The 18574-nt window shown below is 35.1% G+C and overlaps 1 protein-coding gene across 1 annotated transcript; it reads right to left on the bottom strand.

The window, feature by feature from the left end:
* Positions 1-696: 696 nt before the first annotated feature.
* LOC131846281 (probable 3-hydroxyisobutyrate dehydrogenase, mitochondrial) lies at positions 697-14694 on the bottom strand. The gene is made up of 6 exons (XM_059195542.1): positions 14509-14694; positions 6853-7035; positions 6081-6198; positions 4361-4571; positions 1282-1438; positions 697-871 (listed from the first exon to the last, which is right to left on the bottom strand). Exons 1-6 carry the CDS (start codon positions 14647-14649, stop codon positions 716-718), a joined length of 966 nt encoding a protein of 321 aa, XP_059051525.1. The 5' UTR covers positions 14650-14694; the 3' UTR covers positions 697-715.
* Between the last annotated feature and the right edge of the window lie 3880 nt (positions 14695-18574).

Here is an 18574-nt window from a genome sequence, read left to right as displayed (position 1 = left end):
ATAAAAAAAATATATTCATAGACTACTCTTTAGACACGTGTGACCATAGATAAAAAAGATATTACATCCTTGTTATGGCACTGAATTCCCGCCACACAGATGGCGAGCGTAAAAAATAGAAATAAAATATCGTTCTATACAAATTTGAATAGATTCCCTCCAATTTAGCTGGAGCGGCTGCTGTTTCGATGTATAATGGGAAAATTGTGAATTGATATCACCATTTTGGGGTTCCGTAAACATTATAAATCAAACCAACCTTCTTTACACAGTCAATAATATTATAAACGCGAAAGTTTCAAGTATGGATATCTGTTACTCTTTCACGCAAAAACTACTGAACAGATTTTGATGAAACTTTACAGTTATATAGCTTACTAGCTACTGGCCCCGGCTTGGCGCGGGTTTATACATATTTATATGTATAAAATCATATTATTGTTTCACTAAGCTGTATTCAAATTTGACCATATATTCCAATTTTAAGAAACTCGTGAATTCGAGAATATAGAAACTTCTCTACAAATTATATTTATTTTTTTTCGTTGCATTATGTGACGTATTCATATATTAATAGATTCCATCAAATTTTTTTTTCTTTAAATCGCAAATAAATTTATTATCGTACTATGATATGCTTCATTGTATTATGAGACTCATACGTATATTAATAGATATCAAAATCAAACAACGATAACTAATTTACTGATTTATTCTACTTTTTCTCATTTTTAAGCAATTGGTACACAAACGAGAAGTCCTTCTGTCCGTATCCTCTGGATTGTACGATGCGGTACAGCTGCGTCGCGACTGCACCGAGTGGAATAGGTGACCGGATACCGAGGGCCATTCCACTGGCGAGCTCCAGGTCCTGGAAAAAAAAATAAAAAAATAATGGGAGGGACATTCCATTCGCTAGCTCCAAGTCCTGAAAAAAAATGAAAGAAGGGGGCCCCGTTTAGAGGGGCCCTCAGAGCTCCCCACCTCCTTTGACAGGTGGCAATAAACTTGGGGGAGGGGACCAGTTATATGGACTGATTACTCCATTCCTAGCAATGTACTATGTCGACCTCCACACTGTTCCCGCTGGAAACCATCATGATAAAATCCAAATGAATGTGTCAGGATGGGCTAACTGAGCTGACCTCATGCTCATCCCGTCATCCTCCACTAGTGTAGTTCCAGCGTAAATTATCATCAATAAAAAAGACCTTCGGTGAACTGAATGTAAGCCTTGTGGGCAGGAAATTTACCATACAATTGACTTATCGAGACCCATACCTTGACCATCAATTCGTTCTTGAATCCACCATCGTAGTTGCGGCTAGATGGCGCTGTCGAGACCAGTCCAGGTACGGGACAGTATACCTCGGTGGACCACGAGCGGGCGGAGGAGTTGTTCAGCACGTCCAGGAGTACTTGAGGATCTAAACCCATTCTGAAAGGTTCCTTTACGTAAATATATTATACTAATTGATCCGCGCAACTTCGTCCGCATTACCACAGATAACATAATATTACATATATTACATTTATTATTGTACATTGCTACATTGTGTCATATACGCTACCACTAAATACATCTATAAGTTTGGTAAGTAATTTTATTTATATTACCCTATTTCACTGCCGTTGCCAGCCGTAATAGTGGTTATAAAATAAATAAACTATACAGAACCTATATTTTATATTAATTGTAACTAAACTCCACCAGTAACTCATCAATTTCTCCTATTTCTTATTCTGTGTAAATACGAACTGCCTGTTTAGATTCGAAAATTGAATTTCGAACGAAAAAAGAATGGCGCCAAAAATATTATAATTTGACGTATTAAAAGATATAATATAGGATTTCGGTGAACCACTTAACTTTCTGATAATAGTATCGGAAAAGAATAAAATTTCCAAATTTAAATAATTCAACGTAAATATGATTGGAAAATCCAGTAATATACAACGCTAACAATAACCGGGGTCGAGTCTCAGTATTTTCAAAGCTTTGTCAACTTTATTAACTCAATGACACGATTTGTTTTTCATAGCGAAGTGAAATGCTAATTTGTTATACGAAAATTAAATTTATTCCGTTTGTTATAGAAACCGTTGTCGTGTACATATAGTGTACATATTGTTGTAATGTGTAAAGACCTTTTAAATTGTAAAGTAATTTTTGTTGTAGTTGTAGTCGATAGTTTAAAGAAAATCGAGTAAACTGGTTGAGAGGATTTAAAAATGGAATACTAATGGAAACACTTCTAATTCTAAACTTACCAATTTTATAGATTCTAATAAAAAAACATTTTTTAAACTTGCTCGTAATTTGCTTAAAATGCTTCTAATTTCACTGGTTTTCGATATATAAAGCGGTTCATAAAACACGCGTGCCTTATAAACGCAAATAGTGAAATTATATTCCAAGACAGTATTTGCTATTTTTCAAATTTCGAACTGTCACTGCGTAGCGAAAATAGGCAGCGCGCTGATTTAAAAAAGTAAAACGGCGCGAAACTGCCGTAATGAACAAAATATAGCGTCGATTAAATAGAAAAAAGACATTTTTCAAAATTAGAAGCTTGAATTGCCTTATTGTCTTATATATAAAATTCTCGTGTCACAGTTTTCGTTCCCATACTCCTAAACGGCTTGACCGATTCTCATAAAATTTTGTGAGCGTATTGAGTAGGTCTGAGAATCGGCCAACATCTATTTTTCATCCCCTAAATGGTAATAGGGGTAATCCACCCCTAATTTTATTTTTTATTTTTTAGACACAATTTTAGTTTCTATTTTTTTATGATACAACATACAAAAATACATACTATTCTAAATTTTCACCCTTCTATCATCAACCCCTATTTTTTTATAGCGTTATTAATTTATATGGCAAAACAACGTTTGCATGGACAGCTAGTTTTATATGAGTTAATTAAATTAACCACGCCGTCTTAATCCTTATCTAAATACTTTTACATTCTGTGTAATTTTTTGTTAAAACTTTAAAGGAAAATAATAATTTAAATAAATATAAAAAACTTTAAATGTTTGTCTTGTAAAAAATGTACATTTTGAATAGTGCCATTTTTCTATTTAACCGACGATAGTATGATTTTTCATTCGTATATCGTACGAGTGACCGACATAACCCGAAGAATTGCGACTTTGAAGTGGCAATGGGCAGGGCACATAGCTCGTAGGACAGATGGCCGTTGGGGCAGTAAAGTCCTCGAGTGGCGACCACGGGCCGGAAGACGCAGCGTGGGAAGGCCTCCAGCAAAACCTTTTATCTGGTCAAGATCGCGGGAAGGCATTGGATACGAGCAGCGCAGGACCGATCGTCGTGGAGATCTTTGGGGAGGCCTATGTCCAGCAGTGGACGTCTTCCGGGCTGCGATGATGATGATGATAATGATATCGTACGACGTTTTGAACTCACTTGATTATAAATAAAGTCAACCATAATACTGTGATGCGGAATGTTGCTTTCCCGCCATTTTACCTTTTTAAATCCAATCATAAACATTTTTTTAAATAGAATGTCATTCTTTTGCAATTTCATGTATCAAATGGAACATTGTAAATGCTTACGAATATTATAAACTCGAAAGTTTGTATGTATGGATATGTGAATCTTTGTTACTCTTTCAAGCAAAAACGGCTGCATTTTAATGAATCTTTACATTAATATAGCTTTACAGTATCAACTACTTTAAATTCAATTCAAATTCAAAAATCATTTATCCATGTAGGACATTTTAGCCGCTTATGAACGTCAAGTTTTTACATTATATTTTTTTCCCTACCGTCCAGTTCGGTATATAGATCCAATTGAGAAGAACTGGCAAGAAACTCAATTGAATTACTCTTTTTTTTTTAAATCAAGTATATTTACAATGCATAGGTATTTATATAGGTGTCTATGTCTAACATTAAATGAAAATCCCGAACATGAAAACTATTGCCATGCACGCTCTATAGTATCTTTACTAGTCTGCTCTGGTCATTATGACTGATTTATTCTTATTTAGTTACTCAACCAGTTGGTCGTCTTTATTATCTTAATAATAAATCAATTTGTATTAGCACATTTCAAATTAAAAATGTGCAGTTACAACTAAATATAGAGACTATATAAAAGAGCTACTCGCAAGTTTCTTGCTCGTTCTCCTTGTGATGAGACAGCTTTCCGAGAGAGCGGTAGATAAAAAAATAAGTTAATATTCTTTTTATTTGAATAAATCCCATGTTTCTAGCTCGTTCTTCTTATGATGAGAGATCTTTTCGAATGAGATGAGAGAGAAGTAGATTTTTTTTTAATTGGATAATGAATTTTCTATTATATTATATTCTTTAAGACACTCACTTTATACCCATGTTCATGCACTCAGCTGTGGCCATCCCAGTGATGCCCATCAGCATATTGTTGGTCAACTTGGCCACTTGACCAGATCCGATTTCCCCGCAGTGGTACTGCTTCGCCCCCATAGCCTTGAGCAGAGGTAGAGATCTGTCGAAGTCTGACTTACGCCCCCCGGCCATGAAAGCTAGAGTGGCATTCTGAGCTCCCATGGTACCTGAAATATAAAAAGAAATCAATTTTAAATAGTCACATTTCTTTTATTCTACCATTCATACTGAATGCAGACTCATCACAAGAAGAACAAGAAATAGAAATAGACAAAAAAATATTTAAATAAACTCAATATAAGTACTTTTGAATTTACATCTTTTTTAATTCTACCATTAATTCGGAACGCAGAATCAGCACAAGAAGAACGAGCAAGAAACTTGCGTGTTGCTCTTTTGAATGATTTATTTTTAGGTCAATTATTATAATTTAAAAAATTATAAATCAATTAAGTATCTTAATTATAACTAGCTATAGTCCACGACTTCATACGTGTGGAACTAAAATAAATATTTATATGGTATACATTTTATTTATCTCGATTTATTTCCACGTAGTTTAATTTAAGTAGGTAACCTTAAGTAGTAACTTTTTGACGGAATGGAATTTTAACGCGACTTTCACTTTTGTAAAATTTACTTATAACATCTGCTATCAGGTGCTGAAAATCCCGTCAAAATCAGCCCAGCCATTTCGGAGATTAGCAAAAATAAACAGACAGACAGACAAATAGATAAAAAAATGTAAGTACCGTATATACTTTTATATACATTTAGTGCGAAACTGTTAATTTGTAATTACAAACCGATATTAAAATTGTATTTATTTCTATAGACTATATTCTTGTGAATCTATAATCTATAGACTCACGTGTTCTTAAAAAATAACATAGTAACATAGACAGCATCACTCAATATGACCTCTTACAATCTCTACTGGCAATATAATTGATAAATATATCTGAACTTATATCTGAACGTATGAACTTAAATTAAATGATAAAATACGCTTTTATCGCATACATTACGTAATATATAATGATTGTTTCATTATAATTAATGTCTACTTTGTGATAAATAATTGCTATTAATTATAATACATTCTTACGTATGACCTCGGTGGGATAGCTGTTTAGAGTTGGATCTATATACCGAACTGGACGGTAGGGAAAAATTGAAATTATGATAAATGATTTTTGAATTTGAATTTGAATGCTTCCTTATTTTCCTGTCCTTATTTTCCTGTCCAGTACTGAGTATTATACTTTACATAGTAACTCCGATATATAGTAAATTATTTACCCCTCCGATTGATCCCCCATCCAATTCAAACGGGTATCGAAATTACGACGGCCTGAGACGAGTTACAAACCACTAGCGATGCCCTTATTGTATATTTTGACTCTAATAAATTAGTGTTAATTGATAGTTTGTAGCCACACTTTTCAACATAAAAATGTAATGTTACAACAATTATTAACAATTGAGCAATACGCAAGTTTCTTGCTCGTTCTTCTTGTGATTAGACATATTTCCTAATGAGCGATAGATTAAAAAAAATGTAAGACAATTAAAATCTGATTCAATTTAAGTTCATTTAGATAAAAGATCTTTTATTCTATTCTATTCTATTTTGTTTAACTGGAAAATGTTAAAATAATTAGCATGCTACTTGCCTCCAGAAACGGGTGCATCAATGAAGCCCACTCCAGTTTCAATAGCTACAGGGAATATCTGCTTGGGCACGTTCGGATCCACAGTGCTCGAATCTATTAGGAGTGCGCCTTTGGGAGCCTGGAATAATGCAATTTGAGAATTCTCAAGACATGCTTATTTTTTTTTTTGATAACGAAGAGGCAATGGAACTGTTTTTATACTTGAGCATAAAAGATTAGAGTCAATACAAATAATCATACTCGTGAATACAAATATTTGTACCGTGCGAGGAATCGAACCCCCAGCCATCGGAAGTAAAGCGGTATGCTGGTATAGCAAGACCACCGAGGCCGTCATGAGTACAAATATGTGTTCCGTGCGAGAAATCTAACCCGCGACCATCGGAAGTAAAGCGATGTGTATTACCGAGGCCGTCAAAAAAGGACTAGATGAATTGTTCTGTACCAAAAATAATTTCAATTATAAGTTTGAACATTATTAAGTTTCTATCGTCAAAAACAATATTTCTATAATCACAGTAGACCAAGGTTATATTGTTAATCAATTCTCAATTTGACCACACACTTTAACAGTCAATGATATTAATACATGATAATGTAATTTTTATATTGCTTAATGTATTTTTATGCATAATTAAAAAAAATGCATTCTGCACTCCTTCTGTATATAAATTATAAGTCCGCGAAAGTTCATACTTCGCCGTCCGCGCAAATTTCGTCCAAAAGGGTTCAAAATTTTCTCTTCACGTATTAATATATAGATTATACTTACATTTTTAACAATTCCATCATTGCCTAAGTAAGCATCTAACACCACTTTGTTGCTTGGCAAGATGGAGACAATCACATCGACACCGTCCACGGCTGCTGCGATGGAGTTGGCGCTGGTGATGCCATCCTTAGCTGCTGCCGTCAGTGCTTCTTTTGAAGGATCATAACCCCGTACTGTGAAGCCCTGAGGATATATATTTATTTATTAAAGGGTTTGGGGGCTGCTAAAGAGAACCTGTAGCACTACGACCTTAATAGAGATATTCAGTGGATTTACAGCAGTAAATATTTACTCTTGACTTCTTCACAGTCGCAAGTAAGACATAACTGTTACTTAGCAACAAGAACACTAATTTTATATGTGATGAATTCTACTTTTTATTCCACAATCAATATGCAATATTTTTTTAGACTTCGCTGCCTAGGTTCCTCAGGGACAAGAATTGAAGGATTCTTAGGAGCCATAGTTTTTATCTCCTCAGGATAGAGTGTTTACTTTCCAAAAAAGATATTTCGTTTATGCATAAGTGTGCTAAAGCCACTTAGGATTAGTAATGGTATTTTCTCTTAGATTTTGTAAAATCTGCAAAACTTTAAGCACAGGGCTATGTTTGCCATGAGATTCATTGCAGTTACCAGTGCGGGCCCTAATATTGAAGAAGTACTGTGAGGGCCTGAGGATACAAAATTATTATTTTTTATTTTATTTAAATTTTTTGTTGTAGCCTAGTAAGATAAAGTGAGTAGCAAAATATTGTGAGTTCAAGTCTGACCTACACAAAAAAAAAATGGATAAATTTATACTCTGCAGTGAGGGAATGAATGAACCGGGTCATCCGGAACCCTACGAGGGTCCAGATTGAGGCATCGGTGCGGGCCTGTTTGCCCTCGAATCAACACAGGAAGCATTCAACCCCCGGCATCAATTCTATATCAGTTTAATATCTGTATATTTCTATACCAAGATTATAAAAAACAAAAATGTAATTTTATTTTGTATGTTGGTAATTAATATATTCAAGAAATTTAAAACACACAATTCTTATTTTTGATTATGATTTTAAACATTTATTACCCCACAAAAGGCTTCATTTTCAGGACGCACTTACTCCGCGCGGGCAACGCTGCGAGATGGAACTAGTTCTTAGCAATTACATTTTTTATTACCAATGTATTTGTAAAGATTGCTTTGTGTGTATAGCGCCATCTTGTAAACGCCAAGTGAAATTCTGTCGCCCATGCCAAAATGGTGCTTTTAAATTTAAATTTCGGGCACAAACCTAAAGTAAAAGTCAGTGTAGTGTGTTTTCATTTCTACTCGGAACGAAATTAAAATATTTCAGAAGGAATGTTCATCTGCATAATTTACCATAATCTTTGAATGAATTGAAACGATTTTAATTTTAAATTTCAGTAAACGTTACTTTGAATGGGTCCACTCTGCAATTTTTGGCCTAAATAAATCTTTGATTTCACGTTTCGTGGGTAATTACCTTGTAATCCGCTTTTAGGGCGATTTTTCCAAGTCGCCGCTTTCTCAAAACTTAAGTAAGAATTTGAATAGAAAGAAATATTCTCTGTTAACAAATTGTACCTATTTCTATATACATGTACAACAAAATACGACGCCGTGTCTGTTTATTCGATAATCTTAAAAACAACTCAATGTATTTTCAAGCGGATGCCAAACATCAAAAGGTTGATTCTTCTATATTGTAAATAAAATAAAATAAAAAAAAAAACTTAATGAAAAAAATATAGTATAGACTACAAGGCGAACCTTGGGTCTAGGGGTATAATTCGACAGTGAATTATACATCTATGTTGGGAAATTTCAAAATTCCAGCAACCAATAAATATTTTAAAGTTTGACTCTATGGTAATACACAAGTGCCACGGGGTATACCATTGATTTGTTCTCTCTCTGGTTTAGTCCACGATTCGCCTACCATACGTTGTCCAGAAGAAGTGTTTACAATATTTACCATCAACATACAGTCCACATTCCCAACAAAAAATATTTACTTTTGTTTTAGTGCGTCGGTTGGGGTGAAAGGGAAAAGTTAGTAATGTGGACTAGTGACCCCATTGCTATCAATGTACTATGTTTTGGTACTCTACGCGATTCCCCCTGGATACCATCATGATAAATTCCTAGCGAATTTGTCATGATGAACTAATTAACCTGACCTCATGCTCGTCTTATCATCCACCACTAGTGCCCTACCAGTGTAAACTTTTAGCGAAGGCGGATGAAATATTCCTTCTTACAAAAATGTACTGCGCAGACTCCAAATAATGACATGAAGGGAAAACAATACAAAATTAGTACAAAAACATCAGTGATATTACTGATTAATTTATACATTTCAATGATTAATCTATTTTTAATGCGAAGTGCAGGTCAAGTGGAATGGAAACAGCGAATCTATTATCGTGCTCAATCAAGGAGACATCTGTATGTGTGGATGTATGGCTACACAATGTTGCAGTTCCAAAGGTCAATGTCGGGTATGCCCGATGTAATATTTTTGTATATGTGTGAAAGAGAAGTATTGTCGTCTCTAGCGCACACTGCTGGTGTCATGCGGCCATTAAGCCGTGAATGGCGAGTGAGAATAGTGGTGAGTGTGAGAGTCGATAATTAGGAAGACAAACAGTACAGCTAGCAAGACACCAGTAAAGGATTGGAGGAGGGGATTGTTAGTAATGGGAGTTAGTGACCCATTTGCTAGCAATGTCGTGTCAAGTTCACCTCCACGTGGTCCCTCCTGTTGAAGTGACCACGAAGGAATGGCTAACCTGACATTATACTCATCCTATCATCCCACCAGCGTAGGCGTATGCACCATACCACATCCATAAAAAAAATAGAAAATTTTGCCATCGTAGCAGATTTAATGATGTGTAAAAACGTTGTCAAAAAAAACTTATAAATTTTTTAAATAATGTTTTTTTTAAAAATAGACTTTAAAGTTCATATCTGTTCTTATTTACGAAATTTATATGCCAATAATAAGAGCTATTATTGTTGGCATGGCAATGTTATGCATTGTCATTTCCGAGGACTAAAATATCGATCACTGCCTGATCGCCCTACAACCGAAACAGCTTACAAAGCAGCTGGACTGCTGAAATAGGTGAGATCTAGTTAACATTACATTGTCCCCTCCAATCAGCCCCGAAACGGGGATCGAAGTTGGAACCTCTAGTGGTGCCCGGAGACTAAAGGCAGGCAGAGTTGACCTTCAGCTGCTCCATAAGTCCGCGGGTTCAGAGTGACATCTGCACTCGTTCCGTGAAGCTGTAAAGGCTAGCTGCGGCCAACAGCATTAGAATATTAAAAAAAAATAACAGTTCATAGATAATGTACATTGTATATAGTAACATTGGAACAGTTACGATCCGGGTCACAAGTCAGTACATTCGATCGATTCATTTTATCGTTAGATTACATCCATAGTGAGCACTATGCGTAATAACACTCGTAACTATATATGATTAGACAATTAAAAATATATGTAACATTTTCAAGATTTTTTTTGTTATATTCAATAAAGTTAAAATCAGCTTAAATTTTTTGATGGATGAATATGCCTGCTCTGATAGGATGAGGACGAAGTTAGGTCAGTTAGCCTATTGTAGCAAATACACCAGGAATCTATCACGATGGTTTCCAAGAGGAAGCCCATGAAGTCAATCTGACTGAGCATTGTACCATACATTGCTAGCAACAATTATTCTACAATACATTACTAACAATTCCATTCCCGCCCTTTGAAAATATTGAGCTATATTCTATTTCATTATGCCTTATAATATAATACTACTAACTACTCACCCCGGCTTTGCACGGTGTACGTATTATATATATAAACCTTCCTCTTGAATGACTATATGTATTTAAAAAAAACGCTTCAAAATCCGTTGCGTAGTTTTAAAGATTTAAGCATACATGGGGACAGACAGCGACGGAGACTTTGTTTTATACTATGATGTAATGATAATGAAGTCGTAGTAAAGTAACAAACAGCGAAATAGATATATGTGACAAAAGAAAAAATGTTTGTTTCATCCAAGAACATCGGAAGACGATTTTTTTATCATGATGGAAATCCTAAATAATCAGCTCACCTCATTAGGTGAAATTTCCATTGAAACCGGTAACGTGAATAGGACCACCACATGCTCGTGTGATGCCCATACTCCACATACTCACACATACCCCACATATGTGGAGAAAAAGGGGATTTTTAATAATGTAGTCCCGAGGGCTACCAATGTCTCTCTAACTCTATTCACGGGAGATTTTCACGGGGTGCCCCCTGGAAGCCGTTGTGGTTAATTTCTAACGAATCACTATGGGACCTCATACTCAGGATGAGTATGCACGGGAATCTAGTGGATTTTCACGGGGTGCCATCTGGAAGCCGTTGTGTTTAATTTCTAATGAATCACTATGGGACCTCATATTCAGGATGAGTATGCACGGGAATCTAGTGGATTTTCACGGGGTGCCATCTGGAAGCCGTTGTGGTTAATTTCTAACGAATCACTATGGGACCTCATACTCAGGATGAGTATGCACGGGAATCTAGTGGATTTTCACGGGGTGCCATCTGGAAGCCGTTGTGGTTAATTTCTAATGAATCACGGTGGGCTAACTGATCTGACCTCATACTCAGGATGAGTATGATCATCATCCTTCACAGATACCCCGGTGGAGTATACCGTTATTATACAGGAAAAAACTCCACATAGGTACGTTCATATATCTCAAGATTAGCATTCATCCTATATCATTTTCAGTTCTGACTTCTGCCCAAAACACAGAGTATAAAGCAAGATAAGATCTAGATTTTAAAATGGAATCTGTATTTTTGTTAAAAATAATTGAAAAGAATACGATCTGAGTTTTTTGTCAGTTCTTCTCATCTCTAAATAATTCCGAACTGACGGTAGATTTGACATATCATAAGAGTCTGTAATAGACCTATATATTTTGATTTGATTTGATATTTGGCGACAGAAATAAGTAGGACAGAAGTTTATACCCAAATAGACCACTTTATTCAAAGGTAACCTTTTTACTTCGGCGACTATGTTATTACAATTTTAAGTTTCCATTTACCATCAAATGCCACATACGTGGTTTAAAAAAAAAACAGTTATTCCCAGCTTATTATATTTTTCGTATTTATGCACTGTATTTGTATTTGTTTGCACTTTCGTATTTTCATGTATGTACCTACATTATATTTAAGTATTCAGAGTGTTATATGATATCATGCATTTACAAGTTGAAATAAGATAACACGGTTTTTACGATGTTTATTTGACTGCAGATAACGTAATAATTGTTATTTATACCATTCACAGATAAAGACCTCCCTTCTTCATCATATTCATTCTCTATGGTATGTTGTTATATTACTTTAGGGTTTATATAATATTTCAAGATCGGCCACGCGCAATTGACACCTCTGGTGTTTCAGGCGTCCATAAGCTACGGTAACCATTTACCATCAGATGGGCCGTATGCTGTCTGCCACCATCGTAGTATAAAAAAAACTTAACCAGATCACTAGCATTTAATTTATAGCCTATGTCTGTATAAGCTATACATCAAAGTAACACATAGGCTATAAATGAAACTACTGTAAAATTGTTGTAGATTATTCATAAATCTTCCCTTTTTCAATGTTTCAAATTTGAAAGATCCTATCAGAGAAAATTTTGGAAAAATTGCATTGGTGAAATTAACTAGGTACCCTCATTAGTACCAGTACATTAGAGTAAATAAACCTTAAATTGGGTTTATTTTTGTTAGGTAAATCTGTTATGGCATAGGAAATAACTAATTATTTTAAAATTTTTAATACCACATGACATGCGTAGAAAAAAATATTATACAACTTACTAAACTGTAACTGCGCAAGTTTCTTTGTCTATGGTTTAAAGTATTTTGGCGCGAAATATATCTATAGCTAGTTGCTTTATTGTAGACAGTTCTCTTTACAATTACGTGTAAAACCACAGCTGTGCAAGTTTCATTGTCTATGGTTTTATTTAAGTATTTTGGCGCAAAATATATCTATAGCTAGTTGCTTTATTGTAGATAGTTCTCTTTACAATTACGTGTAAAACCACAGCTGTGCAAGTTTCATTGTCTATGGTTTAAAGTATTTTGGCGGGAAATGTATTTACAGCTTTATTGTAGGTACTATTCACTTTAGAACTAGTTAATTTAATGCTAATTAATTTACGTAACTTTAAATAATACGCCCACATATAATTATTATTCATCAAGTTGGTAACTTGAGACTGTTTCACTACCTACAATACAATATTTATTTAATACAAAGTGTTTGACGTTATTTTTTCTCTAATAATCTTGATAACAAACTTTTTATTATTGTAGAATAACAGTATTAGCTATCTAAATTAGGAAGTCATATGCGGGTAAGGCAATTTTCTTACTGTTGAGGAAATTAGTTTTAGGGTACAATGGGACTGGCATGTACTTTAGTTTGAAACAAAAGTACTTAAATTTTGAAAGAAATAAAAATAAAGTACATATATCATTATGTATCTACTTAGTTATTTTTACCTATACAGAATTAGGTACTTTAGGTACCAGTACTAAATTAGTACTAATATTAATATTAAGGTCGATAGAAATATGCTTATCTTTGCCTGTCCTTATAAGGACTCTAAGATCCTATATGAATAAATATTTTTTGATTTCATTTATTCTCTAAATATATATGTTAATAAAAATTATGTACCTTACTATTATATTTTTACTTTTTAAATAATTACTAATAAAAGAATGCTTATATTTTTATCTAGTCTAATATAAAACAAAGTTGTCGCCGCGGTCTGTTCGCTTACATATAACTTTCGAATTACGCAACGGATTTTAATGCAATTTTCAGCAATAGATAGAGTGACTCAAGAGGAAGGTTTATATGTATAATACATGCATGTTATAGTATATAACAGATAAGATAAAAACCATCGCTCCTAAGTATATCCTCCAGTTCTTATTTCTAGGTAGCGAACTTTGAAAAAGGGCGAGCACTATAGATCTATGCAGATCGCAGTGCTACAGGTGCCCTGACGACGGTCCAAAACCCTGAATAAAAAAATATAGAACAAGCCGAGCTTATACGTGTATAGCATATATATAATAATGATATGCCTAAACACTAACATTTTCCTATACATTCTTGTACTGAACCTATTCCCGACTGTGCGTTAACGCAATTGACCGTATGCAGTATGAGAGGTCATTGCAATGTTGGGACAAAAACATCGTGTCGTCTCACTCTTGTTAATATCAAAATATACAAATCGTCATACAGAGAAACCAGTTTAGTAAGAGCGTAAGAACAACTTGTAAACATCTTCGACCGAGTGCATTTATTATAGGAATGTCTATTTTATTTTTAATTAATAGATTGTCTATGACTAACTAAACTGTGAAACAATTTTTAAAATCGATTAATTACCTACCTATTTATTTATTTTATAGATTACAAACAAAAATAAACTCCGTCGTCTTTAGTTTCGATAACAAATATTCAACTAATTTTATTTTGTTGTTGACAACTCCGCCAAACTCGGGGAAACATTTCGTAAAAATAATATATACCTTTTTGACTAAATTCGCCGCCATATAACCACCCATGTTCCCAAGGCCGAGGAAAGCGACATTCTTGTCGCCTTTCGAGCTGTATGCACGTCTTGAGAATGTGAACAAACACTGTGTATTTATAATTGTACGCGCCGCCATTTTGTATTTCTTTTTTAAAGACGTCTCGACCCGGCGCAGGCGCGGCACAAACTATTGCTTTATGAATTGAATGCGAGTCTCGTTATCAGTTGTTATTGTAAATGGATGTTGTATTGTTAATATTGACATTAATAATTCAAGGGTACAATTGATGCTGTCGATTTAGTTGGCACTTGTTTTAATTTGAGTTTTTTCATTTAGGTACAGTTATCAAGTTCGTAGTTCGGATGTTATATTTCTATATATTTGCTAACAATACACCATGTCAGTTCGACTTCCACGCGGTATACACTGGAAATCATCGTTATCAATTCCTGGTGAGGCGGAAAGAGAATTCCTAGTAATAAGGCAATCTACCATGTCAGGTTGACCTCCACGCGGTTACCCCTAGAAAGCATGGTGATAAATTTCTAATGACTGTCACGATGGGCTAACTGACCTGACTTCATGTTTGTCTTATCGCCCTCCAGTGGCGCCCCGCTTGTGTAAACCGATAGCGCAGGGTACCATTCCATTAACATCTGTTATAAAAAAATCTTAGTGAATTCGTAACTGAACTGACATCAAGCAGATTCTAACATCCACTGGTCCCCGCCAGCGTATACAGATATCGCAGGAGAACACATCATTCGACATACACCCATTAAAAAAGTGAACAAATCTGAGATAGACAATTCCAATAGTAAACCAACGATACACAAAACGTCTACTAAATTTGAATAAAAACACCTTAAAATAATAATAGGGACAATAATGGTCCACTGGCCCTTAAACAAAACGAACACAATAGGTCCTATAGATAGACAGTCCTCTTTGTCGAGCTGCTTTGAAACCGAAGAAACGGCCACTTACGTAGTTTTAAATATAAACTTACTTTTTTCAAAGACTTGCAGATCCTTTCTTAGTATTAGTAGCTCCAGTATGTTATTTGTTTTTTTTTTTAATGTGTATTGATGCTGTTGGCATATAATATCTTCAGCTGTATTATATTACTGACTTTTTTAGGACTAGGTACTCTAATGCTGTTGGCTGCAGCTGGTCTTTTCAGTTTCACCGGAAGATAGAGGGCGAGTATAGATGGCACTCCAAACACGCAGGACTTATGGAGCGGCTGAAGGCCAACTCCTGCCTGACGGATACGACTTTAGTCTGAGAGCACCGCTATAGGTTTGGACCTCAGCTCAGGCCGTTGTAATTTCGATCCCCCTTTAAATTGGATGGGGGATCGATCAGAGGGGAATGTAGTACATCCTTACTCCTTACTAATATCACAGATAATATAATATTACATACTAATATTATAAATGCGAAAGTCTGTCTGTCTGTCTCGCTTTCACGCCAAAACTGCTGAACAGATTTAAATGGAATTTGGCTCACATATAGTCTAGAATCTGAGAAAGTAGCCTTACTTTTTAATCCGAAAAAAGGGTTGTAAGGGTTTCAAAGGGGAGATTAAAAGTTACATGGAAGTATCGACAATTTACGCGAAGTCGCGGGCACATCTAGTACTTATTGTCTATTTATCAAGTTATACTTGATCAAGATTTTTAAATATCAAGTGTTTTTCTAGTGCGAACAAAAATTACATTTATAAAATATTATCATACTATAGACCATAAACAAAAAACAATCGAGTAACCTCTTCCTTTTTCAAGTCTGTGTTGACGTAACATTTAAAACTTCATCGAGCCCATCAGCATTACTGCTTTATGAGGCGTCATCGCCAAATAGCGGGCCCAATATCTCCCTCTGAAACAGGGTTGCCAACCTTAAAAGAATCAACAAAAAATCATTTCAAATATTGTACCTATGTTAGGTCAGTTTGGTTCTCTAATTTCGTACGACATTGCATTTTGGGGATTTTCATAGATCGTATGAACTTGTATGAGGATGGAGATATCCTCCTAACAAAGATAAAAAATCTTGTAATCAACCTCTCATGTGGTCCGTTGTACGTGTAGAGGCAAGACTACTAAAGTAGCCAGCCAAGCTCCTCCAGAAGCGCAGAAGTATTCTGGTGTCTTCACAGGCTTCACGGAGCGACCTCACCGTTCCGAGGTTTTATGTTCGCTGTGTGGCCACTGCAAGCACTCCAGGATTACGTGAGCGTCCGTTTCTCTGACTTGAAAGCAGCCACGACAAAGAGGACTGTCTGTAGCACCTATTGCGTACAGGTGCTTGTTTAAAGGACAGTGGCCCATTATTGTCCTTATCATTATTTTAAAGTTTTGCCTATTTAGGTTCAGTAGGCGTTTGACACATCTTATTGCTTACAGTTGGCAGCCCTGCTCTGTATTTCTCTCTGAAACGCCAAAAGTTTTTATTAACGACTTGAATGGTGGCATTATGAATACAAATTGTAAACGGACGTGACGTAGAAGGGAAGAATCGCGGTGTATTCTATCATACCTAAGGCATATAAAAATTATATACTACTTAGATAATATAAAAATTTTCTGTCCCTAATTATTAGCTATTTTAATCAGCCTTGTAGAGATAAGAGAGGAAAATAGATACCGTGTTATCCTTAGTGCTAACAAAACAGTCAAGTGGGGGGTAAGGGGATTGTTAGTAATGTGGATTGATAACCCCATTGCTAGCAATGTACCATGTCAGGTCGACCTCCACGCGGTTCCCCCTGGTGGTTTATCGTGTTAAATTCCTGGTGAATTTATCACGATGGGCTAACTGAACTGACCTCATGTTCATCTTATCATCCTTCACTGGTGCCCCACCAGCGTAATCCGTTAGCGCAGGCGGGTGCACTATTCCATTATCATCCACAAAAAAAAACAGTCAAGTTGATTTTGAGTTTTAGCTGGGTTCAACCACAGATAAGATAATATTACATAGTTAAACCACAGATAACATAATATTGTTAAACTAATGATCTATAAATGAATATTTAAAATATTGTATTATATATTTTAAGAGTTAATTTACATATAATATGGTGTTATAAACGCTTGTAATTTTAATATGATTTTGTTTTTGTTTTATTGCATTTTATTTCAAGTTTAGTAAGATTAGACCACGAGTTGCCATTAATAAAAAAGCTGACAAAGATTCAGCAAACACTGATAATAAATTACAAGTTAAATTGAATTAAAATACCTTCGTCTTTATTCACACTAAGCAACAGGAATATAGTTGGTAAAGAACAAACCCAAAACAAATACCATATAAAAGTCCAGTCACATTTGTGTGTGTATTATCTTAATTACGAGGTTTATTCATTGTGTTGCCACAATGGGTCGTGGCCGTTATGGATCACTGGGTCCCGGTGTTTTCCTCTTTGCACTCGGCGATTTGCTCCCATTATCGATTTATAGATAACTCGCCCCGGCTTGGCACGAATGTATTATACATATAAACGTTCTTCTTGAATCACTCTGTCTACTGCTAAAAACTTTGGAGGTGGTTTAGCGGGTACGTACCACCTTACTTCCCATGGTTGCAGGTTCGATTCCTCGCACGGCACCTACATTTGTATTCATGAGTATGATTGATTGTATCGGCCTGAGAGTTTTCTACATATAATATTTATGTATGTACGGAAAAAAATATCTATTGAATTTGTATCAATCATCTTGTACCCATAACAAGTTTTAGCTAGCATAACTTGGGTTTAGATGGCGCTGTGTGAATTGTCCTGAGATTATTATTATTAAAAACTGCATTACAATAACGAATTGTACGTAGTTTAATAGATCTAAGTGACCAGACAGCGGAAGCTATTTCATTTCATAGTATGTACAGACATCAACATAATTACTGGCAATGCACTCTGATGTATATTGTTAGAGTTCTATTTTTAATGCTACAATCAGCTAGATATAGCTATATGTATATATAGATGCAGTCCCTATCTATATCTACATATAAAAAAATGTAATGTAACTGATCTATATCAAGTACACGAAAG

This window comes from Achroia grisella, unplaced genomic scaffold (genome assembly GCF_030625045.1).
Source record: "Achroia grisella isolate CSIRO2021 unplaced genomic scaffold, CSIRO_AGI_Agris_v1 utg509, whole genome shotgun sequence".
NCBI classification, from domain to species: domain Eukaryota; kingdom Metazoa; phylum Arthropoda; class Insecta; order Lepidoptera; family Pyralidae; genus Achroia; species Achroia grisella.
The sequence above is the reverse complement of the archived record's forward strand: the minus strand, read 5'-3'. Positions and strand labels throughout refer to the sequence as shown.